The sequence below is a fragment of the Mesoplodon bidens genome (genome assembly GCF_964165515.1).
Source record: "Mesoplodon bidens genome assembly, chromosome: 2".
Classification (NCBI taxonomy): Eukaryota; Metazoa; Chordata; class Mammalia; order Artiodactyla; family Ziphiidae; genus Mesoplodon; species Mesoplodon bidens.
The window spans coordinates 150,891,579-150,917,912 of record NC_138177.1 but is presented as its reverse complement, the minus strand read 5'-3'; the positions used below and the strand labels follow the sequence as shown (position 1 = coordinate 150,917,912).

Sequence of the window (26,334 nt, the reverse complement as noted above, 5' to 3'; positions counted from 1 at the left end):
TACTGAAGCCTGCGCACTCTAGGGCTGGTACTCTGCAACAAGAGATGCCACTGCAATGAGAAATCTGCATACTGCAACAAAGAGTAGACCCTGCTCACCGCAACTAGAGAAACCCCACCCTCAGCAACGAAGACCCAACGCAGCCATAAATAAATTAATTTTAAAAAAAGAGGGCTTCCCTGGTGGTGCAGTGGTTGAGAGTCCGCCTGCCGATGCAGGGGACACGGGTTCGTGCCCTGGTCCGGGAAAATCCCACATGCCGTGGAGCAGCTAGGCCTGTGAGCCATGGCCGCTGAGCCTGCGCGTCCAGAGCCTGTGCTCCGCAACAGGAGAGGCCACAAGTGAGAGGCCCGCATACCGCAAAAAAAAAGAAAAGAAAAGAAACAAAGAGCAGAAGTCAGTAGAGAAAATCAATAAAACCGAAAGCAGATTTTTTTGCAATATTAATAAAAGCAGTAAACCTCTAGCCAGGCTAGCCAAAAAAAAAAGAGAGAAGACACAGATTACTAATATCAGAAATGAAAGAAGGATCATCACTACTGATCCCATGGATATTAAAAGCATAATAAAGGAATATTATGAGCAACTCTGTGCCCACAAATTTGATAACTTAGATGCAACAGACCAATTCCTTGGAACACACAAACTACCAAAACTCATACAAGAAGAAACAGATCATCTGAAGAGACCTATATCTACCAAGAAAATTGAATCAATAATTAGTAACCTTCCAGAAAACACCAGGCTCAGATGGTTTCACTGGTGACTTCTATCAGACATTTAAGGAAAAGACGATACCAATTACAATCTCTTCCAGAAAATAGAAGCAGAGGGAACACTTTCTAACTTGTTCTGTGAAGCCAGCATTACCCTAAAACTAAAACCAGATAAAGACATTATAAGAAAATTACAGACCAATATCTCTCATGAACATAATGCAAAAATTCTCAACAAAATATTAGCATATTTAATCCAATGATGTACAAAAAGAACCACACACCTAAATGAAGTGGGATTTATTCCAGATATGCAAGGTTGGTTCAACATTAGAAAATCAATTACTGTATTGCATCACATCAACAGGCTAAAGAAGAAAAATCATATGATCGTATCTATAAGGTGCAGAAAAGCACTTGATACAATCCAACATCCAATCGTGATTTTAGGAAAAACTCTCAGCAAAATAGGAATGGAAAGAAACTTGCTCAATAAGATAAAGAACATCTACAAAAAATCTACACCTAGGGCTTCCCTGGTGGTGCAGTGGTTGATAGTCCACCTGCCGATGCAGGGGACACGGGTTAGCGCCCTGAGCCGGGAAGATCCCACATGCCGCGGAGCAGCTGGGCCCGTGAGCCATGGCCACTGAGGCTGTGCGTCCGGGGCCTGTGCTCTGCAGTGGGAGAGGCCACAGCAGTGAGAGGCCCGCATACCGCGAAAAAAAAAAAAAAATCTACACCTAACATCATGCTTGATGATGAGAAACTAGATGCTTTCCCCCTAAGTTTGGGAAAAGGCAAGAATGTCCCTTTTTACTACTCCTATTCAGCGTATACTGAAAGGTCTAGCTAATTCAATAATAACAGTAAAGGAAATAAAAGGCATAGATATTAGGAAGGAAGGAATAAAACTGTCTTTGTTCACAGATGACATGATTGACTCTAGAAAATCCCAGAAAACTGGCAGAAAACTGGAACTAACCAGCAGTTATAGCACGGTTCCAGGATACAAGGTTAAAATACAAAAGTCAGTTGCTTTCCTATATACCAGAAATGAACAATTGGAATATGAAATTAAAAACATAATATCATTTATATTAATCACACACAAAATGAAATACTTAGGTATAAATCTAAATATATTGATATATATAAATTTATATATATAATTACAAGACTCTGATCAGAGAAATCTAGATAAATTGAGAGCTATTCCATGTTCATGGATAGAAAGATTCAATATTGTTTAAATGTCAGTTCCTCCTAACTTGATCTATAGATTCAACGTAATCTCAGTTAAAATCCCAGCAAATTATTTTGTGGATATCAACAAACTTATTTTAAAGTTTATATGGAAAGGCAAACAACTGAGAATAGTCCACATAATACTGATAAAGAAGAACAAAGTTGAAGGACTGATGCTACATGACATTAGACTTAAGATAAAGCTACAGTAATTAGGACAGCATGGTATTGGCAAAAGAACAGACAAACAGACAATGGAACAGAATAGAGAGTCCAGAAATAGAAATACACCAATATAGTCAATTGATCCTTGACAAAGGAGCAAAGGCAATTCAACAGAAAAAAAGGATCATCTGTTCGACGAGTGATGCTAGAACAATTGGACATCCATATGTAGAAACTAAAACTTTCACCTTACACTTTTCATGAGAATTGACTCAAAATGGAATCTAATAGACCTAAATGTAAAACACAAAACTTCTAGAATATAACAGGAGAAAATCTGTGTGAACTTGGATTTGGCAGTGAGTTTTTAGATACAAAACCAAGAGTACAATTCATGAAAGAAAAAATCAATAACTTGACTTACTAAAATTAAAATCTTTTGTTCTGTGAAAGACACTGATAAAATAATGAAAAAACAAGCCACAAACCAGAAAAAAATACTTGCAAAACACGTTTGATTTTTAAAAGACTTTCATTCAAAATATACAAAGAACTCTTAAAACTCAGCAATAAGAAAAACAACCCACCCAGTTAAAAATAGGCCAAAGACTTTAACAGACACCTCATCTGACAAGATATATACAGATGGCAAATAAGCATATGAAAAGATGCCCATATCTCATGTGTCATTAGGGAAATGCAGATTAAAACAAGAATAAAATATCACCACACCTATTAGAATGGCTAAAATACAAAATACTGACACAACAAATGCTGGCAAGGATGTGGAGCAACAGGAAGTCTCATTCATTGTTGGCAGGAATGCAGAATCGTTCAGCCATTTTGGCAACATATTAAAAAGCTAAACATAGTCTGACCACATGATTTAGCAATTACTGTTGTAGGTATTTACCCAATTGAGCTGAAAACTTATGTCTATACAAAACTGCACACAGTGGCACAGTATGGCCCAAATGTTGCACATTGCTCTGGCTTATACAGTAGTAAGGGCCTTTTGGTTTAATTATCTTTAAAAAATCATAATCGCCAACAACTGGAAGCAACCGAGATGTCCTTCATTAGGTGAATGGATAAACAAACTGTAGTACATCCAGACAATGGAGTATTATTTGGCTCTAAAAAGAAATGCACTGTCAAGCCATGAACAGGCATGGAGGAACCTTAGATACATGTTGCTAAATGAAAGAAGCCAGTCTGAAAAGTCTACATACTATATGGTTTCAACTGTATGACATTGTGGAAAAGGAAAAACTACGGAGACAGTAAAGAGATCAGTAAATACTATGCTACAGATCTTATGAGATTTATTTAGCCTTTCCACTGAGCTCAGTTACGCACTGGCATGCCAGTTGAAGACAAGTCCCTGTATATGAGATGTTGGCTTCATTTCAGCGACCCTCCTTCTCTGTTCCCAGGAGTCTCCTGATCTTCCTGCCGATAGGGCAGAAGTTTGGAGACAGGCAAGTGAGTTGGACAGAATAATCCAAGTAAGAAAAATTTAAAAAACAGGTTTTTTCCTCATTAAATTAGTGAAACGGGGACTTCCCTGGTAGCGCAGAGGTTAAGAATCCGCCTGCCAATGCAGGGGACACGGGTTCGGGCCCTGGACCAGGAAGGTCCCACATGCTGCGGAACAACAAAGCCTGTGCGCCACAACTACTGAGCCTGTGCTCTAGAGCGCGCAAGCCCCAACTACTGAGCCTGTATGCCACAACTACTGAAACCCACGCGCCTAGAGCCCATGTTCCACAACAAGAGAAGCCACCAGAACAAGAAGCCCACGCACCACAATGAAGAGTAGACCCTGCTCGCTGCAACTAGAGAAAGCCTGTGTGCAGCAACGAAGACCCAGTGCAGCCAAAAATAAAAATTAATTAATTAAAAAATATGAGTGAAATTATGATGATAATTCAGGTGGTCTAGAAGTAGAAACAACGGAAGTCAAACATTAAAACAGTAGGAATAGTTACTGACATTTGTATAACCTTTCAAAGAATGTTCTGACCTACATTGTTGCAGGAAATCATTTGATCTTCCCACCAGTCCTGTATTTATTATAGCTATTTTAAGAGTTAAGAGAACCGATTATCTCATGCCTGAGGTTACACAACTAGTAAGTGGAAGAGCTAGTTGCTTAAACTCCAGTCTTTTTACCTTTAAGCCCACTCTTCTTTCTACCAAAGAAAGCAAAGGCTTTGGTGAGAATAAAGGATGGGTTTGAGTCAGTTTCTCTTGTCAAAAATGATAATAATACTTACCCCAGAGTAGGGCTGCTCCAAGGGTGTGCGGAGTCCTGGCTAATATTTTTATAAGGTCTCTGCTGTATAAATAAGTTGATGGGTCCATGTGAGATGTAATGATTTATTAATGAGGATTTAGAACAATAGGGAAAGAAGAGATACTTATGTATGTGTATATTATCCAATCAGTGCACATGAAGTTTCTTCAGAGTATCCAGATACCCCTTCTTTCTCTTTAGATTCAGGAACCATCTCATCATGTTTTTTTTATTGTCAGGTGTATCATTCCTGGCTAATTTCACATCTCCCACCATAAGAAAAAGGTAGCAGTACTGTTATTATTTACAGTACCATGGCTTTCTGGAACCTGTTTTATAGAAACAATATAGATCTTCTTGTCTCTTCAGTTCTCTAGTACCCTTTATTTCATGCTGGTTACATCATTACTCTTTTTTTTTTTTTAGCATCTTTATTGGAGTATAATTGCTTTACAATGGTGTGTTAGTTCCTGCTGTATAACAAAGTGAATCAGCTATACATATACATACATCCCCATATCTCCTCCCTCTTTCTTCTCCCTCCCACCCTCCCTATCCCACCCCTCTAGATGGTCACAAAGCACTGAGCTGATCTCCCTGTGCTATGCAGCTGCTTCCCACTAGCTATCTATTTTACATTTGGTAGTGTATATATGTCCATGCCACTCTCTCACTTCGTCCCAGCTTACCTTTCCCCCTCCCCATGTCCTCAAGTCCATTCTCTATGTCTGCGTCTTTATTCTTGTCCTGCCCCTAGATTGTTCCGAACCTTTTTTTTTTTTTAAGATTCCATATATGTGTTAGCATATGGTATTTGTTTTTCTGTTTCTGACTTACTTCACTCTGTATGACAGTCTCTAGGTCCATCCACCTCACTACAGATAACTCGATTTCGTTTCTTTTTATGGCTGAGTAATATTCCTACATCATTACTCTTGATGCCACACTATCCTTATCCTTCATGCTGCCCACGAATACTGGCTTCCAGTGACTCTGAAAGGTTGTGACTGTGCTTTGCTGACAATGACCACAAATGCAAGTCTTACCCAGAGTATGAAGGGGAAATGTGAACTGTAATTAGTTTGTGGTCATGTTAAATTTACCATTTGAAACTACCAAGACTGAATCATGAAGAAATAAAAATCCAAACAGACCAATTACTAGTAAGGAGATTGAATCAGTAGTCAGAAACCTCCCAACAAACAAAAGCCCAGGACCAGATGGCTAGTGAATTCTACCAAACATTTAAAGAAAAAAATACCAATCCTTCTCAAATTTTTCCAAAACATAGAAGAGGAGGGAACACTTCCAAACTCATTTTATGAGGCCAGCGTTATCCTGATACCAAAACCAGACAAAGGCACTACAAGAAAAGAAAATTACAGGCCAATATCTTTGATGAACACAGATGCAAAAATCCTCAACAAAATTTTAGCAAACAGAATTCAACAATACATTAAAATTCAACATACACTGTGATCAAGTGAGATTTATTCCTGGGATGCAAGGATGGTGCAACATCCATAGATCAATCAGTGTGATAAACCACATTAATAAAATGAAGAGAAAAAAATCATATGATCATCTCAGTAGATACAAGATAAGCATGTGACAAAATTCAACATCCATTCATAATAAAAATTCTCAACAAAGTGGGTATAAAGGAAATGTACCTCAACATAATAAAGGCCATATATGATAAACCCACAGATAACGTCATACTCAATGGTAAAAAAGCTGAGTCTTTCCTCTAAGATCAGGAACAAGACAAAGATGGCCACTCTCACCACTTTTATTCATTGTAGTACCAGAAGTCCTAGCCAAAGCAATTAAGAAAGAAAAGAAACAAAAGGCATCCAATTTGGAAAGGAAAAAGTAAAACTGTCTGTATTTAGAGGTGACAATATTATATATAAAAATCCTAAAGATTCCACCAAAAAAAAAAAACCTGTTAGAATGATTTTTAAAAATTCAATAAAGTTGTAAGATACAAAATCAATATACTAAAATCAGTTGTGTTTCTATACACTAATAATGAACTATCAGAAAGAGAAATTAAGAAAACAATCCCATTTACAATTGCATCAAAAAGAATAAAATACCTTGTAATAAATTTAGATTAGGAGGCGAAAGGCTTTTTACACTGAAACTATAAGACACTGATGAAAGTAATGAAGAAGACACAAATAAATGGAATATATTTTGTACTCATGGATTGGAAGAATTAATATTGTTAAAATGTTTATAGTATCTAAAACAACGTACAGAGTCAGTGCAATCCCTACCAAAATTTATCATTTGAAATTCTATAGTGTAAACATAGAATAGCACATCTTCCAACCATGTTTCTCTTGGACTCTTTTAGCTCCACATGCCTAGGTCTAAGGGCTGTACTCCTTAAAGGATTATTGTAAAGTTATATTAGATAATTATGTCCAGTGTGTGTGTGTGTGTATGTGTGTGTGTGTGTGTGTGTGTGTGTGTTTTAATAAAATGTAGAAACAAAATTGAATTGGAGCAGTTGCAAGAGATTCCTGGTGGAAAGTCTCGGTGAGAATTGCATATACAGCTCAGGCTAAAGCGTTTGCAAGAGCTTACTAGAGAGCATCCTCCCAGACAAAATGAAGTAAATTACAAGGCCCTGGAGACAAAGATAAACTGCAGTAATATCAGCTCCAGAATCACTGATCAAAGAGCAGAGTGGCTGATTTGTTGAGAAGATACTGCAGTGCCCCATAACAAGAGCTGAAAGGCAGGGCCTCCATAGCTGAGAAATACCCCCAAATTCCAGATCATGCAAATCAAGCAGTCCCTCTTCTCTTAAAGTGATAGAAGAAACATGAGACAGTGCCTCCATGTTTATCACAGATCACTGTAAGTGAGGCAAAACTCTATAGAAGCCCAAGTCTGCAGCAGAGTTCACAAAGAGCAATGGGTCAGTGATGCCCAGGGCAGGATGGACTGGCACCCCCCAAATGTGGGTGAATGAAGAGATGGTTGATAATTCAGGAAGAGCCAGCAGACCTGTAATCGTGGGGGAGAGGCAGTCAGAGGAGATAGAAATTGTCCTTAGGGAGAAAACTTTCCATCTTGGAGCTTGAAAGGCTCTATGGCAGTATTAAATAACCTTTCTTACATAAAGGCTATTTCAGAAGAAAAAAAAGAAAATGAAAATGTTTAATGACGGGCTAGGATTACTAAAGCTAACCTAAGCTGCTTCTGCCATTTCCCAAATCACGTCGTCATTCCAGAAGCATCTCTCTAGTAATTGCAGAAGTGCATCTTCATCGGGAAGGTTAGAGAGGATAGAACTGAAGAAGCAGTGGTGGGGTGAACTCTGTGCTGAGAGTTCTTACCTGTGTTTATCATGCAAGTCCTCCCAGCACAATTGTACTGGCTACTTAACTTGATTAAGTTGCTATATTTGCTTAAAAAGAAGCTAATATTTGTTAACTATGGTTTGTGAGGCAGTGTGCTAGGTGTTACACACATGGTCTTACTCCGTTCTTGCAACCAGTTCCTTGAACTGCTTCCTGTAAACTAGCACCTGGAATGAGGGAGGGGGCACAGTAGGGGGCTAAGTTCAGTCTTTTCTGAGAGGTTCTAGAAATTAGCCCATTGGTCACGAGATGCCCAACAACACTGATCTATACAGTCCTAATCTTCAAAGTCCTTTCTTCATTTTCCCCAGCCATCACCACCTCATACCCACACTTCCTGTCAATTAACCTTCCAAGTCAAGGTAACCAATTGAGCTCAGTCCAACAAACATTTTGTTGGGTACTTATATACTCAGTGCCACTCATGGTACTCTGTGCTAGGCACTATACTCAGATTTCATGGTCTGGGAGAGAAAGATGTTTAAATGGACAGTTATTCCTTTTTTTAAAAAAATATATTTATTTTTTGGCTGCATTCGGTCTTGGTTGCTGCACGTGGGCTTCCTCTAGTTGCGGTGAGCAGGGGCTACTCTTTGTTGCGGTGCATGGGCTTCTCATTGCGGCGGCTTCTCTTTGTTGTGGAGCGCAGGCTCTAGGCACGTGGACTTCAGTATTTGTGGCATGTGGGCTCAGTAACTGTGGCTCACGGGCTCTAGAGCACAGGCTCAGTAGTTGTGGCGCACGGGCTTAGTTGCTCCGTGGCGTGTGGGAATCTTCCCGGACCAGGGCTTGAACCCGTGTCCCCTGCATTGGCAGACAGATTCTTAACCACTGTGCCACCAGGGAAGTCCCTAAATGGACAGTTTATTCTTCAGGGTAACAAGTGCTAGGCCATAGTTATGTCCTAGTCATCACTGTATCCCTAATCCCAGGCCAGCGTCTGGCACATAACAACAACGAGACTGTTACAGTTAGCATGTACTGAGGGAGAACTATGTGCCAGGCATTGTACTAAACATTGTATTCTCAACATAATCCTCACAACAATTTTATGAGGTATTAGTATAATTCCAGTTTTAAAGATGTGGAAATTAAGGCACAGAGCAGTTAAATAACATGCCCAGCTAGTAAGGGATAGAGCCAGGGTACAAACCCAAGCAGAGTGACTCTGTTGCCTCTAAATATCTGTTGAGTGAATGAATGAATGAATGAGTGAGAGGATGGAAGAGAAGGAGGTGGGAGAGAAAGAGAGTGGGGACAAGTGAGCAAGGTCAGGTGACTGTCAGCTCTAGGTAAGATAGGGTCCACAGGCAGGAGAGGTTGGTTCTGCTTGGCAGGGGAAGCAATCATGAAAAGTTTCACAAAGGAAGTGGTGCTTCACCCGAAAGTTGCAAGATGAATAGGTAGTCACTGGCCAGGGCAGGGCAGGGTAGACAGAGCTAAGGCCAACCTTCTACTTTTGTGGTAGATCCTTTCCCTCTCTCACCTTCTCGGGGACATTTCTCCAGCTGTCCCATTTCTGCTGCATCATGCTTGAGTTTTTCTCTTATTCTAACCAGCTTATATGCATGCTGAAAAATTTCCTAACCTCAAAAAAATCCTTGCCTGCAATTTCCCTCCAGCAATTGCCCCATTTCTCTGTCTCCCTTTATAGCAAAACTTCTAAAAATGATAGTCTCTATTCCCTGGCTCCAATTCTTCTGTTTTCTCTGAAACCCGATCAAAGCAGCATTTCACCCCCACACTCCAGTGAAACAGCTCTACTCAAAGTCAAGAGCAACCTCCATGTTGGCAAATCCAGCTGTCAATCTTATGGCTACCTTCCCAGGCCGAGCACAGTGTTTGATGCAGTTGGTCCCTGTATCCTTCTTAAGACACTTCATTCCTTTGGCACCTGAGACATCACACTCTCTCCTGATTATTTTTCTATCTCAGGGACTGCTTCTTTCAGCCTTTTGCCACGCTACTCCTCACCTCCCAAATGTTGATCCTTAAAATGCACACGGTGATCAGGGCACTCTCCCACTGGAAATCATTCAGTGACTCTCCCCAGGACAGAATCCAAACTTGAGCATTGGAAACCTCCGCCACCTCACCTGTCACGAAGTATTTGTGTGGTGCTCTAGAGGACAGCCAGCCCATCCAAATGTTCTTTCTCACCACACCCTCCAAGATGTCTGAGAGCTGAGTGGTTCCCATTTGCAGATGAGGAAGCTGAGAAGCAGATTGTCCTTCACTTGCCCAAGGTCACGCAGCTTGCAGTGTCCTTTATGAAAGCTTCTAATTCCAGGTCCTCTATTCTTCCCATTTACAACCTGTTGTTTGACCTGATTCCTTAAACCTGGGGCTTCTGAGTGAAGCAGAGGCGTGGAAGTCTGGTTCCTTCTTTGAGGTGCCAGCCTCTCCATCTGGATTTCCTCTTAAGAGAGCACTGGTTTACACTCTTCACCCCAGGCACTTGGTAGTCACGTTTGCAGGACAATGGTGCTCTTACTGGTCGAAATTCTAAATCTCCCCAAATGAAAGGCCAGCTGCAGGGTATGAGAAGAACAAGGGCTGAATGATTTGATCAGACATCTGTGGGGGCCTCCTGGCATTTGGAGTGTGAGCGCCTTAGAGAAACTAACTATTCTGGCCTGAGGGAGTTGGAGACTGTTAATCTTGGTGGTTTTGACCGCTCACTGCCCCAGAGGTCCCAGCCTGCTGTATGACTCAGAATTCCCAACACTCCCCCTATTCTTCTCTCACTGGGATAGTCAGGAGGCCATTTCTAAGGCATTTTAATTTGGTAATAACTTGACATGGCCCACTATGCCCAGGACTGTATGTTTTAGAAGTTACTGTTGCTTGGGGTTTGGTTTAGAGCTGCTCCATCCTTAATATCTGACTATCCTGCACTGGCATGGGAAGAGCCTTTCCTGGTGGGCTCTGGCTTCCTGTGTTCCATCTTGCCTGTGCTCTTTCTTCTCCATTATGGATTACCTGAGTCTGTAGACCCTGGACTATCCCATAGCCTGATTCTTTTTTTTAATTAAAAAATTTTTTATACATTTTTAAAGGTTACTTTCTATTTACAGTTATTACAGAATATTGGCTGTATTCCCCATGTTGTATAGTACATCCTTGAGCCTATCTTACACCCTATGGTTTGTACCTCCCACTCTCCCACCCATATTTTGTTCCTCCCCACCCTTCCTGCTGGCAACCACAAGTTTGTTCTCTATATCTGTGAGTCTACTTCTTGTCTTGCTATAGTCACTGGTTTGTTGTATTTTTTAGATTCCACATACATGTGAGATCATACAGTATTTGTCTTTCTCTGTCTGACTTATTTCACTTAGCATAAGGCCCTCCAGGTCCATCCATATTGCTGCACATCTAGAGCCCTGATTCTTGAAGCATTTTGCCAGAAGTTGATGATGTTCACTAGAGAGAGGAAGGATGTGGCTGAAGATTTGTCTGCTGTTGTACATGCATTTCTACGTGCATTTCTGCAATGCACTGTGTTAAAGGGACGACCACCATCCATCTTTCCTTTTCTTTGTGAAACTTTCTGGAATTCAGAAAGACCATAGGAACCCACAGTACCAGGCAAGCAAGCAGATGGTGGGGGATTGGAGACAAGGATATGAGGGTCTCATAATGCCTCACTGCTTGTTACACACTTCCAGAGAGCTTCTCTACCCCATCTCCAACTGCACTGACCACTCGTGCTGTCCCTGGACTCTGTGCTTCCCTCTGTGATGGCACTGACTGGGATCCACACCAGGGTGGTACCATATTAAGAGCTCCTGGGCTTCCCTGGTGGCATAGTGGTTGAGAATCTGCCTGCCAATGCAGGGGACACAGGTTCGAGCCTTGGTCTGGGAGGATCCCACATGCCGCGGAGCAACTAGGCCCGTGAGCCACAACTACTAAGCCTGCGCATCTGGAGCCTGTGCTCTGCAACAAGAGAGGCCGCAACAGTGAGAGGCCTGCGCACTGAGATGAAGAGTGGCCCCCACTCGCCGTGACTAGAGAAAGCCCTCACACAGAAACGAAGACCCAACGCAGCCAAGAATAAATAAATAAATTAATTAATTAAGAGCTCCTGCACTCGTGTTAGAGAGAAATAGTTTCACGTAATATCCACTACTTACTAGCTGTATGCTCTTGACTAAGTCTCTTCATCTTTCTGAGCTTGTATGTAAATTAATAATTAATAGCACCTACTCACCTGGCTATTGAGAGGAGTAATTGAAGAAATCTATAATGTTTTCATCACTGTGCCTAGTCCAAAAGCTTCCGGTAGGTTTAGTAATTGCACTGAAGTTTATGTTTCATTTCTGAAATACAGTTGTTTATGTAAGAAAATATTGTTATGTAAACTTCTCTTGTTAAACCCTTGACTTTCTTTTGCCTACCAAATAAAGGCCCAACTCCGGCTTGTCACTCAGCATTTACATTTGCATTTCAGGCTTTAAATTTCATTGGTAGGGAAAGCTAAAAAAATGTAGATTTTTTAGAAGAAATTGCACATAGATACAGATGAGTTTGTCTAAATTCAGTGAGCAGTGACTCTGTATAAGACCCTGGGCTATGCTCACAGGGCACTGAGTGAATCACACATGACACATGATAGGCGGTGGCATCATGGTTTCTGGCTGTCCTGTATAGGCACCAGCCTCCCCTACCCTGGACCCACCCTGCCCCCGCCCCTGCAGAAGGCAGCCGTGAGGGAAGACTCACCACAGGGCCCCAGCACAGCAGAGCAACTGGGCATCAGAGGGCTGGCAGCTGGCCCAAGGGTGGAGACTGGGGAGATTGGGACTGGGAACTGGCAACGAGCCAGGGCTCCTTCAGGTGCCCCAGCACGCAGGGCCTCCAGCCCCAGCAGTCACCGAATATGTCTTGTTCTTCCACTGTGGTCTTCTCTAGACTGCACTGGGCAGGGTTTTTGGTGGCAGGGCTGTGACTCCAGCTGCACACTGAACACATATGGACACTGAAGCCCAGAGATATGAGATGACTTGACACTACAGTCACACAGCAGCAAAGCCAGGGCTAGAACTCACAAGCCTTCTGAAAAATAGTGCTTTCTGACTTATGGGCTCCTGAGATTGTCTTATGTCCAGTCCAAGTGTAGTGAGATTGTCAGGGCCATTTTGTTCCGTCAGAAAATCATAAGGGTCTTCTGTGTGCCCATCTCTGTGCAAAGAACTGGGGGTACAGGGTTAAATCAGACCCTGACCTTGGGAATTTACAGTGCAGTGAGGGAGACATACTACCAACGATTGCAGTTCCGTATAGCAAGTGCTGGGCAATCATGTAATGCGGGTGGCAGGGGGTGGACACTGAGCGCAGGGAAGCACTTGGCTCAATCTGGGGGTCAGGGAATTATGCCCAGAGAAATTGACATCTGAACTGAGTTGTGAAGGACCGGGAGGCATAGGCAGGAGGAGAAGGACAAGGAAGAACATTCCAGGCACAGAGGATAGGAGAGCAGGAGAGCCTCCTTAACTAAACGCCCCAACATGTATTTGATCTCTATTCAGGGCACTGTGAGTGGTTCCCACTGGCTGGATCATAGTGTGTGTGGAGAGAATAGAGGCAGATGAAGCTGGACATGTAGACATATTCAGGAAGGTTGAAAGGGCAGTGCCTGTGACTACCAAAGTCTGGCGGCTCTCTCCTTAGGTTTCCAGGCTCTACTCTCCCAGTCTGGGAGCCTGGATGGAGTTCCTGATTTCCCTGGAACCGGGCTTACTGCAAAGAATCTATGCAAAACCCAGTGAGCTCTTTTTACCAAATTCCACTGCCGGGCCTTGCTTGTTTACCTACCTATTCCTTTAGGGTTTCTTGGCTCCTCCCCCTTACCCCCACCTCCAGGGCCTTGGTGTGGAAAAGGGGCTGAAGTGCTGACTGTAGGGAGTGAAGCTTTGTTCAGGGTTTAAACACCTACAGCTCTTCATGAACTAGTAACCACTGCCCAGTGCCTGGCAAGCTGTGACTCTCTTTCTCTTCCTATAGGCCTGCTGAGTTAGCCACCAAGTACGCAAACTTTTCAGAGGGAACTTGCAAGCCTGGCTATGCTTCAGCCTTGATGACTGCCATCTTCCCCCGGTAAGTGCTCCTGTTTCTTCCCATCACCTGGATAGCCTGGTCCATGGCCCAGGACTCAGACACCCTGCCCCTTGTGGCAAGTGGTGTGCCTCTGAGAAAATGAGATTTTGTGGTACCTTTCCTCCTGTGTCCTTGAGTCTGTGGGTGCCTGGAAAATACTTTGCTTTTGGTTGGTTCCTACTCCAGTCCCACTCTAGGCCCTTGCTACACCTTACACCCATCTTCCTCTCAGAGCTTGTACCTGCCAGCACAGCTCACTTCTGTGGAGGAAAGAGGTGAGGTAGAACCTACGTGGTTCCCCTTGGAAGCCAGGTATCCAGAGGCAGCCAGACAATGCTCCACAGCACAGAAGCTCGTAGTCTTTTTTGGAAGCTAGGACCAACTACCTGGCTTCAGGGAGGCAAATCCAAATAAAGCAGGAAATAAAGAGGAGTTTCTGAGCCTGGCGTTCTGGAGTTCCTGATTTCCTTGATAGGAGCTGCTGAAAGAAGCTGTGCCAAACCCTGGGAGATCCTTTCACCCAATTCCACTGAGAGGCCTTGCTTGCTTATCCGCCTTTTCCTTTCGGGTTTTCTTTCCTGAAACCTTGGTGTGGAAAAGAGCCTGACATGCTGCGATCGTCTTGTCTGCTGTCCGAGTGCAGTGAGACCCTTGGGGTCGTTTTGTTCCTTCAGAGAGTTATAGGACTATCTGACTTGGAGGGGATGTAGGAGGGGCTGCTCGGGACCTCTGGGAGTCAGGATGTAGCACTCGGACCACCAGAGGAGCCCTAAGGGTGGCCTCTTGGGGTGGGCTGTGTTCACGGGGGAAGGGTATGCACTCCATCCCTTAGAAGGCTGAGGTTAGGGCACACGGTGTGCTTGCAAAAGAATGCTGACAAACAGCTTGCCCAAAAGCAAGTCCAGGATATTTGGATTTTATGCTCCTTTTCTTTCCTAATGTCATCAATCCAAGCTTAGCTCCTTGTATAAAACAGGAGGCTCTGCTGGCTGAATATCTGGTGTTCAGTTAGAGATCTCTTTGTCCGGGGTCTGCCTTCTGACTTGATTCCAATGTTTTGCTTCCCCCAGCTATTTTCTGAGCACTTCTTAAGTGTCTGGCACCATGTTCCATATTCTTGCATGGGTTTTCTCAGACCTACATTGCTCAGGCCCCTGGACCAGACACCTGTGAGTTTTCCTTGACCTGTGTATGTGTTTTCTAATTGAAAGTAATACAAGCATGTGGGGAAAAAAAACTGAAACAGTACAAAAGGGTATATATTCCCACTCCAGATCCCAGAGACAGCCAATATTACCATAAACAGGAACATATTGTATTTATTGTACTGTATCTTGCTTTTTACTCCTAACAATGTGTCTTAGAGTTTATCCTATTAACAGCATATATGGATTCATCTCATATTTTAAATGATTGCATAATATATAATTGTTTGGAGGTGTCATAATTTTATTAAAGATTTGTTGAGGTTTAATTTACATACAGTAAAATCTACAGGGGCTTCCCTGGTGGCGCAGTGGTTGAGAGTCCGCCTGCCGATGCAGGGGACACGGGTTCGTGCCCCTATCCCGGAGGATCCCACATGCCGCGGAGCGGCTGGGCCCGCGAGCCATGGCCGCGGAGCCTGTGTGTCCGGAGCCTGTGCTCCGCAACGGGAGAGGCCACAGCAGTGAGAGGCCCGCGTACAGCAAAAAAAAAAAAAAAAAAAAAAAAAATCTACATATTAGTATAGTTGTATGAGTTTTGATAATACCTTTGTGCAACCACCGTAACAGTTAATAGAACACGTCCAACATCACCCCCAAAAGTTCCTTCATGCTTCTTTGCAGTTAACCCCTCCCTTGACCCCCAGGCCCTAACAACTACTGTCCCTGTAGTATTTCCAGAATGTCATATAAATGGATCATATAGTAGCCTTTTGAGTCTGCCTCTTTTGTTTAGTATAATGCATTTGGGATTCACACATGTGTGTAGCAGTTGCTTGTTCCTTTTTATTGCTGAATAGTATTCCATTAAATGGGCATAACATTGTATGTTGTTTATCTATTCAACAGTCAAAAGACATTTGGGTTGATTCCAGTTTTTAGCTATTATAAATAAAGCCAATATAAACATTTGTGTAGAGGATGTATGCTTCACTGCATAAGAATTTGCCAAACTGTTTTCCAAAGTGACTATACTGTTTTGCTTTCCTGCCAGCAAAGTATAAGAGTTTTAGTTGTTTCATATCCCTGACATCAATCTTTTTAATTTTAGCTGTTCTAGTAGGTTTAGAGGGAAGGGAAGCCCTGCTTTCGATGTTTTATCTAAGAAGTCTTTCCCGGGACTTCTCTGGTGGCACAGTGGTTAAATGTATCATTTTATTTTTAGATTCCACATATGGTCAGTTACTAACAGAGGGATGTTGAAGTCTCCATTTATCAGTTTTTGCTTCAATATATTTTGAAGCTCTGCCATTTGGTGCATACACATTTAGGATTGTAGCCCCTTGCTGAATAGACTCCTTCATTTTTCTGAAATGTCCCTTTTTCACTGGTAATAATCCTTGTTCTGAAATCTTCCTTGTTTGATATTAATATAACCACTCCAGCCTTTTAAAAGTTAGTTTCATCATGGTATATGTTTTTCTATTCTTTTACATTTTCTGGTGGAGAAGGAGTTTGTATGTTTATACCCTTGAGCATCAGAGAAGTTGGATCTTAGAGGTGTGGTTGGCAGCAGTCCCTCCTTTTACATTTAACCTATCTGTTTCTTTATAATTAGAGAGGGTTTCTTGCAGACAACACATAATGGAGTCTTGCTTTTTTATCCAATCTGACAATGTCTGCCTTTTACTGGAATGTTTATACTGTTTATATTTAATGTAATCATCAGTGTGGTTTGGCTTAAATCTACCATCTTGCTATGAGTTTTCTGCTAGTTTCTTTTTTCCCTTCCTTTTCCTGCCTCCTTTTGGATTAATTGAGTGTGTTTTATGGTTTTATTTTACCATAAAATAAAACTGTTGGTTTAATAGCTATGCCTCTTTGTTTTATGTTTTTCATGATTATTCTAGCGTTTACAATATACATCATTGATTTATAATCTACTTTTAAATAATATTATAGCACTTCGTTTAGAGCTTATGAACCTTAGAACAGTATACTTCCATTTCCCCTTCCGCCCTTTGTGCTATTTTTGGTCATATTTTACATTTATGTATTATAAACCCACACAACACTGTCCTTATTTATTTTTGTTTTAAACAGTTAATTATTTAAAGTGAATTAAAAATGAGCAGGAAAAGGCAACCTACAGAATGGGAGAAGGTATTTGCACATCATATATCTGATGTGGTGTTAATATCCAGAATATATAAAGAACTCCTACAACTCAAAAACAACAACAAATGGGTGAAGGATTCCAATAGACATTTCTCCTAAGATGATATACAAATAGCCAACAAGCACATGAAAAAATGCTCAATATAATTAGTCATTGGGGAAATGCAAATCAAAACCACAATGAGAGGGCTTCCCTGGTGGTGCAGTGGTTAAGAATCTGCCTGCCAATGCAGGGGACACGGGTTCAAGCCCTGGTCCAGGAAGATCCCACATGCCGTGGAGCAGCTAAGCCCGGGTGCCACAACTACTGAGCCTGCGCTCTAGAGCCTGCAAGCCACAACTACTGAGCCCACGTGCCACAACTACTGAAGCCCATGTGCCTGGAGTCCGTGCTCTGCAATAAGAGAAGCCACTGTAATGAGAAGCCTGCTCACCTCAACCAAGAGTATCCCCTGCTCGCCGCAACTAGAGAAAGCTGGCGGGCAGCAACGAAGACCCAACACAGCCAAACAAAACAAAACAAAACAAAAAAAACAGAGTGAGATACTACCTCACACTCATTAGGGTGGCTGCTATCAAAGTAGCAGAAAATAGCAAGTGTTGACAAGGATGTGGAGAAATCAGAACCCTGTGCACTGCTGGTGACAATGTAAATTGGTGGTGCAGCCACTATGGAAAACACTGTGGTGTTCCTCAAAAAACTGAAAGTAGAATTACTATATGACCCAGCAATTCTACTTTTGGGTATATACCCAAAAGAAATGAAAGCAGGGTCTGAAAGAGGTATTTGCACATCCATGTTCTTAGCAGCATTATTCACAATAGCCAAAACAATCCAAGAGTCTGTCAATTGATGAAAAGATAAAATGTGGTATATACATGGAATGGAATATTATTCAGCCTTAAAAAGAGGGGAAGTTCTGACAGATGCTATGGTGTGGGTGAACCTTGAGGACATTATACTAAGTGAAATAAGCCAGTCATAGAAAGACAATACTGTTTTATTTCACTTATGTGAGGTACCTAGGGTAGTCAGACTCACAGAGATAGAAAATAGAATGGTGGCTGCCAGAGGCTGGGGACAGGGGGAAATGAGGAATTGCTGTTTAATGGATATTTAATAGACAGAGTTTCAGTTTTACAAGATGAAAAGCATTCTGGAGATTGAGTGCCTAACAATGTGAGAGTACTTAACACTACTGAATTGTACACTTAAAAATGTTTAAGATGATAAATTTTATGTTATGTGTATTTTACCACAATTTAAATTTTAAAAGTTTTTAAAAATTAGGATGAAAAGTCTTTTTTTCCCCCCCTCGGATTTGTTTTCATTCTCCCTTTGTTTTTTGATTTAATTTTTTTTTTTTTTTGGCTGCGTTGGGTCTTTGTTGCTGCACGTGGGCTTTCTCTAGTTGTGGTAAGCCAGGGCTACTCTTCATTGCAGTGCACAGACTCTAGGCCTGCAGGCTTCAGTAGTTGTGGCACATGGGCTTAGTTGCTCCGCAGCAAGTGGGATCTTCCTAGACCAGGGATCGGACCCATCTCCCCTGCATTGGTAGGCGGATTCTTATCCACTACACCACCAGGGAAGTCCCTGAAAACTCTTTTATAGTTACCCATAAACTTAGTTTTACTGTTGCTCTTTCTTCCTTTGTGTAGGTACATATTTCTGTATGGTGTTTTTCTTTTGCTTGAAGAATGTCTTTTAACATTTCTTATGAGGAAGATCTTATGGCAATGAAGTCTATCAGCTTTGGTTTGTCTGATAAAGTCTATTTTACCTTCAGTTTCCAAAGTTTGTTTGTTTGTTTTTGGCTGTGTATACAATTCTAGGTTGACAATTTGACACACCTGCAATACTTTAAAGATATAACTTCACTTTCTTTTGGCTTGTATAGTTTCTAACGAAAGTCTTCTGTCATTCTTACCTTATTTATTTATTTAAATTTTATTTTATTATTTGTCTGCATCAGGTCTTAGTTGCAGCATGTGGGATCTTCGCTGTGGCATGTGGGCTTCTCTAGTTGGGGCTTCTCTGTAGTTGTGGTGTGCGGGCTTAGTTGCCTCTGGCATGTTGGATCTTAGTTCCCTGACCAGGGATCGAACCCGCATCCCCTGCATTGGAAGGTGGATTCTTAAGCATTGGACCACCAGGGAAGTCCCTTTACCTTTTTTCACTTTGTATGCAATGTTTCTCTTTTCCTCTGCCTGCTTTTTGATATTTTTCTCCTTATAGCTCATTCTCAGCAATTTGATATGATGCAGTTTGTTGTGGTTTTCTTTATATTATTCTTGGCTTGCATTTATTTATAAATAATTATAGTTTATAATTTATTTTTTAATCAAATTTGGATGCTTTTTGTCCTTATTTTTTCAAATATTTTTTCTGCCCATCACCCTTCCCAGGATTCCAGTTACATGTATGTTAAGCCATTCATCCAACTGGTTTGTTTGATGCTAGGTTTGTTTGGTGTTTTTTTCCCCCAATTCTTTCTTATTTCTCTTTGTGTTTCATTTTGGATAGTTGATATTGCTATGTTTTCACACCCACTGATATTTCTCTTGTGGTGTCTAATCAGCTGTTAATCCCATCTGGTGTGTTTTCATTTCAGATATTGTGTTTTTAATCTCTGTGGTTCCATTTAGGTCTATTTATATCTTTCATTTTATTCTTTATTATGTTCATGTGTTCTTCTACCTTCCTGAACATAGAGAATATATTTAGAATAGCTATTTAAACATCCTTGTCTGGTAATCCCATCATCTGTATCATTTCTGGGATGGTTTCTATTGATTGATTTTTCTCCTGATAATGGCCTATATTTTTCTGATTCTTTGTATGCCTGCCTGGTAATTTTTTATTAGATTCAAGACAATGTGAAATTTATGTTTTTCTGTGCTAGATTTTGTTATGTTCTCTTAAATAGTGCTAGTTTTGCTTGGACATGTAGTTAAGTTACTTGGAATCAGTTGTATCCCTTTGAGATTTGCTTTTAACATTGTTAGTGCAGGTGTTGAGCAACCATTTGTCTAGGGCTAATTTATCCCCATAACTAACGGAGTACCTGTCTAGGGACTGGACCCAATGCCTTGTGCATTATGAGGCATTTCCACTCTGCCTGATTTATTTCCACAATTGTTTTGTGAATACAAACAATTCCCAGCCCTGTTTGAACACCAGGAATTGTTTGATCTACCACTTCCCGGTGGCCTTTCCTCAGCCTCAGAATTTTCTCTCATATACGCCCAGGTCAGTACTTGGCCAAAGATCTGAGGGGACCCCTTTGCAGGTCTCTGGGGCCTTCTGAGCATCTCTGTTCTCCATGGTAGTCACCACAAATTCTAGTCTTCTTGCCCTCCCTAAACTTTGATCACTTTTTTTCAACTCAGGAAGACCACTAGGCTCTATTTGGGTTCCCCATCCCTGCACTGGTCCAAAGACTTGTTTCATCTATTTTGACTTGTTTTCTGGTTGTTGAAGGTAGGAGGGTAAATCCCACCCCTGTTATTCTATCATGGTGGGAAGCAGAAGTCCCTTCTTTACACAGCATTCTATGAACTAAACTATAGTTTACTGCATCAGTTCCCTATTGATGGACAGTTAGGCAATTGCCATTTTTTACTACTCTAAATATTACTTCAGTGAATAACCTTTTTTACACAACACTCCCCACACATGTGAGATTATCTAGAATAAAGTGATATTTATGGATCCAAAGTTGTGTGTGTTTATAATTTTGAAAGTTATGGGCAAATTGCCCTCTGTAGCAGTTTTTGAATTTATATCCACACACAGTAGTTTAATCTTCATCCAGTACTTTCTCCCATTGCGGAGCACAGGCTCTGGACGCGCAGGCTCAGCAGCCATGACTCACGGGCCCAGCCACTCCGTGGCATGTGGGATCTTCCCGGACCGGGGCACGAACCCGTATCCCCCGCATCAGCAGGTGGACTCTCAACCACTGCACCACCAGGGAAGCCCCATCCAGTACTCTTATAGCTTTATTATTTATATTTGAATTATTAATCCATCTGAGTTTTTATTGTTTTGGTTTGGTTTTAGTGTTAGGTGTGATCCCTGGTGTTGGGATCTAGGATTGTTTAATTTTTTTCCTCGTGGGTAACTAGTGTTTCTGGATATTTTGACCAAAAAGTTGTAAGTAAATTCAGGATTTTGATTTTTGTAGTAAGAATATTTTGACACAACGGGTCTTAAGGCAGCTCTTTTGACGTGTTAGTTTTGACCTGATCTAATAAAAACAAGCCATTAGATCCCTCTCTCTCTCTCTCTCTCTCTCTCTCTCTCGTTACCAAGTGCTGTGGGAAGGGTATTCTCACTCTGGCCCTAAGCCTCACTCCTCCTTGAGCCCACCCAGCCACTGCCTCCTACGCCTGAGCTCAGACTGGGGAGCAGGCAGTGGTAGCGGAGGGGTGCTGGTGGGCTGGCCCATCCAAGGTGCAGAGTCCTGCTTCTCTGGGAAGCCAGCCTGCTCCCTCTCACACCTTTGCACTGTCTGCTGGGAAATCCTCCTTGCCTGCCTGGATACATCGTCCTCTAATGAGAGAGATGGGGAGGAGGGGGCATGAGGTCCAAGGGAAATCAAATTTATTGAGCATCTCCTCTGCTGTAAACATTGGATTAGGGCTTTGCATCTATTGGTCTCATGGAACAGAAAGCCTTCCCTGACCTCCGTTCCTGCACACACCCAGTTACTCCTTCCCCAACCTGTCCCGCTATAGTGCTGCACACGTAGCTCTGTTACGGTACTTGTAATTATGTATTGATGTTTCTTCTCACATAGTAGGCTGTGTACCTCTTAGCATAGAGACATGGTCTTATTCACGGCTGCCAATACTTAGCAGAACCTTTAGCATTTAGTAGGCACTTAATGCTTGTTTCATGGGTGGATATTGATTTCTGCCCTTGGGAGATTGAGAGTCTGAGGGAATGAGGAATGTTGATGAGACACTCTTTCAGTGGAGAGAGTTACTGAAGAAAAATAATTATTTTGACATGTACCAATATATGATAGATTGGAAAGAGATGAGATTTGGAGATAGAAAGGTCTCACAACTTTCTCACTTAATGGGCTATGTGTGATCTTGGAAAAGTCAGAGCATAACTCATTAGTCAAGAGAATGAAATGAGAGGATGTATCTTGGGGCTATAAATGTTAGATCATTCCAGCAAAATTTAATGTTAGACACTAAGTGAACTCTGTTTTCCCAATGACTTTCATTAAATCAGGTAAGTTTTTTCAGGGAGAAATAAAGATCCCAGAATAGGTCATGGTAAACATTTAAAATACAGGTTTAAAGAAAAAATACAGCTCCCACTCCCCATTTTCCTAGCAATGCTTTACTATAAACATTTGAGTGGCTTTTTAAAGGTGCTTTGATGAAAGATTGAGTATCATGTCTTTTTGATGGTAACCAGTGAAGCCACTTAGCATCAGGCACAAGCATGCATCCATAGGCGAGGCCTGCGGCAAACAGTTTCAGCCAAAAGCAGAACCCAAATCCAGGCTGTGCCCAAGTACAGCAGCAACACTGACAACCAACACCTACTGATGTATCAATATTGACTTCTCCGATCCTCTGCTAAGACCTTTTCCTATTTTTTTCTGTTTTAATCCTCCCAACAATCATATGAAATAGTATTGTTATTAATACAGTTTTAACTCTGAGGAAACGGAGGCGTAAAGAAGTCGAGCAGTTTGCCTGAGGTCACACGGATAGGAAGTGATGCAGCCCAGTTTGAACCCTACTCTGACCGCCTAGCCCATATGCTTAACTGCCATATTCTATTGCCTCTCACAGCTACTGTCCCATGGACAGGGTGGCTAGGGGCCAGAGTGCAGAGGTCTACCAGTTGCCCGACGGGGGCTCAGGAGGCACTGGTGTAGAAATTGCCTTCTTGCCTGGCTCTACAGAGGAAAACCTCACTTCACTTCTCTTGGGACGCTCTTTGCTTTGGGAAGGCCAGGGTGCATGGCTTGTGTCTGAGACTGTGTGTGTCTGTGATTCTCATGCTACTAAGGAATCATTGCTGTGGTCCAAGCTGGCCAAATTCCCCCGAGTGCAAAGGATGGCTTTTGAAACCTTGCTGAGCTCTCTGAGGCAGGAAGTCTGGAGTATTGACAGAGTCCCAGCTGCCTGTCTTGGGACTCTCGTGTGAGAAGGTACAAGAGGCCTACTGCACTGCCCTGGGGGATTTGAAAGTTTATGGGCTCCTGGCCAAGGTAGCTGGCTATCTGATATCCCCATATTTCAAAGACCCTCCTTCTCTGCCCTTCGTGGGTTCTGGGACTCCTTTTTTTTTTTTTTTTTTTTTGCGATACATGTGTCTCTCACTGTTGTGGCCTCTCCCGTTGCGGAGCACAGGCTCCGGACGCGCAGGCTCAGCGGCCATGGCTCATGGGCCCAGCTGCTCCGCGGCATGTGGGATCTTCCCGGACCGGGGCACGAACCCGTGTCCCCTGCATCGGCAGGCGGACTCTCAACCACTGCGCCACCAGGGAAGCCCCGATTCTGGGACTTTTATCACTACAGTACCAGGGAGGAGTGGTAAGATTGAGAGGCATCCTTGTAAATCTTTGTCCCAAACCATAAATTACAGAGGAGAAGAGAGCACTGTCCACTTCCACAGAATCACTGTCCTTCTAGCCTGGGAGCAAGCTGAGTGTCTCCCCACCCAGGAGCGTGCAGAAGACTTGTCACCATTGTTCTCTCCACTTCCTCATGTCCCCTAACTCTTAGTCTCTGTACTCTCACTTCCACTCCCACCCCTCCCCTCCCTGAAATGCTCTTGTCCAGATCACCCAAAAGGACTAACTGACACATCCAGTGGGTGAACCTCTTTTTTTGACCTCTCTTAAAAGAGTGTTTGGCAGTATTGATCTCTTCCTCTATTTTGAACATTTTGCAACTCTCCTCATTAACGCTTCTTCTAAACTCCCTTCCTGTTCTCCTCCCGTTTCTCTATTATTCCTTCTCCGTCTCTTTTACAAGCAGTCTCTTTCTGCTGTGCCCACCCTTAAATGTTGATGTAAAAAAAAAAAAAAATGTTGATGTCTGCCAGGGTTCAACTAAGGCCCTTTTTCTTCTCTTCTCACTATGTGTTGGCTTCAACTAACACATACATGCTGATGAGTCTCAAATCTGTTTGGAGCCCAAATCTCTTCTGATCTCTAGACCCAAATAGCCAACTTCCTGCTGGACAGCTCCACTTGGAAGACTCTTGAGCATCTCAAACTCAGTGTATCCAACTCACCAAAATTCCAGTAATTCTTATCAGTCCATGTTGCCTATTTCACTGAGTGTTACCACTATTCACTCTGTCACCTGAGCCAGAAATCTGGGCGTTTTTCTTTCTCCTTCCTTTCTCAACAAGATGTCAGTTAGTCATTGAATTCTGACACGTCTACCCTCTATAGAGAAGTCAGTCCCTTCCCCTGAGCTCTGATTTCCCAGCCTCTCCTGTATCTTTGACCTGAAATCAGGAACCTGGATCTTCATTCTCTTTACTGACTCCTTCGAATCACTATTTAATCTTACTCAGGTTTCTCTCATCCCTCAAGAAGTTGCCACATTGACTCCACTATCCTATAGTAGACCTAATGATAATAGCTACCACATCATTCATTCAACAAATCTTTATTGGGCAGCTCCTATGCACCAGACACTCTTCTAGGTGCTAGAAGCTTCAGCATTGTATAAGGTACATAAAATCTCTCCCCTCAATAGCTTACACTCCATTGGCAGATGCAGACAGCCTGTGTGTGTAAAATATCACAGTTTTATAGCACCCTTGCTATGTGCCAGCCACTGTGCTGAACACTGTATATTAATTACCTATTTAGTCTTTCAGTAGCCCTGTGGAGTAAGTGTTGTTATGCCCACTTTACAGATGAAAAAGCTGTAACTTACCCAAGGTCACAGCAGCACAGATCCAGGAATCAAACCCACCAACCCCACCTTATATCCTGAGTCATGGCTCTGAACCATGAACCTGTAGGGGATTACAGATGCCTTTTGATTGGAGAATGTTTTAAGTATTTTCAGTAGGTACCCCTGCAATGAAATACTTGGGTGCTGGGCCTTTCTGGAAAGAGCGGAGTGCTGAATAACTAAAGCTTCTCTGCGGAGTGTCCAAGGGCTGACAGTCCTGCCTGGGCTGGACAGCTTACATGCCTGTCCTTGACCTGGACTACAGCTTGTAGCTGGAGGAATTGCCATCTGTGTCCTGTTGGTTTCTCTGCCATGAGTTTTTTTTTCATGTGTTCCTAAGTGACAGTGTTCTGGCCTCCTTGGGAACCAATCCATGATCTGCTTTTAAGGTAACTCCACTTCTGGGAATTCCCTCGTGGTCCAGTGGTTAGGACTCCATGCTTTCACTCCTGAGGGTGCGGGTTCAATCCCTGGGCAGGGAACTAAGATCCCACAAGCCGCGTGGCCAAAAAGAAAAAAAAAAAAAATTAAATAAGTAAATAAAGCGACTCCACTAGTGGTCTCAGTCTACCCCTCCTGTTTCCCTGACCTTTCCAGGAACGCAGCCCCCCAGGACCCTGTACCTATACTCCCGATCTCCTTCCTCTTTGCTCTGTCTTCCAACCCTTATAGGTGGGTCCATAGTACATGGCCCGAGCTATGTTTTCTTTGGAAAAATCTTCTTGCCTAGATGACTAAGGACCCACACTTCTTTGCACAGGTGAATGCTGCCAGCCCACCTGGTGGGGTTCTTCCCGGTTATTAATTCATCTGCTATAGGCGAAGTACCAGGCCTCAGTCTGCTCACCGCTCCTGATGTTATCAGAGCGTGTCTTCTCCTGCCCCAGTTCAGGACCTGAGGAGCTGGGTCTCACCCTCTCTCTAACTTCCCTACCAAGAACCCTTGGCAGAATGGCCCAGCAGGCACCTGGCAGGTGCTGTGGAATCAAAAATGTGTGAACTGATTCACAACTAGATTTTTGAGAGATTGAAAATGAAGTTTTAGAAATGTCTGTAGCAATTAGAGTAAGTTTTTGTCAGTTGAATCTAATAATTTAAAAGTGGAGCTTATATTTTATGTGTGTGTTTTAATTTTTCTAGTGATTCATTTT

At 42.5% G+C, this 26,334-nt stretch overlaps 1 protein-coding gene across 3 annotated transcripts in view; it reads left to right on the top strand.

The window, feature by feature from the left end:
* The window catches only part of ST3GAL3 (ST3 beta-galactoside alpha-2,3-sialyltransferase 3), a 227,828-nt gene that overhangs the window by 141,289 nt on the left and 60,205 nt on the right, over positions 1-26,334 (top strand). For all 3 annotated transcript variants that reach the window (XM_081223895.1, XM_081223894.1, XM_081223893.1), the window contains one exon: positions 13,818-13,910. In XM_081223895.1, coding sequence (XP_081080021.1) covers positions 13,818-13,910 — 93 coding nt within the window. The remainder of the gene's footprint in view (positions 1-13,817; positions 13,911-26,334) is intronic.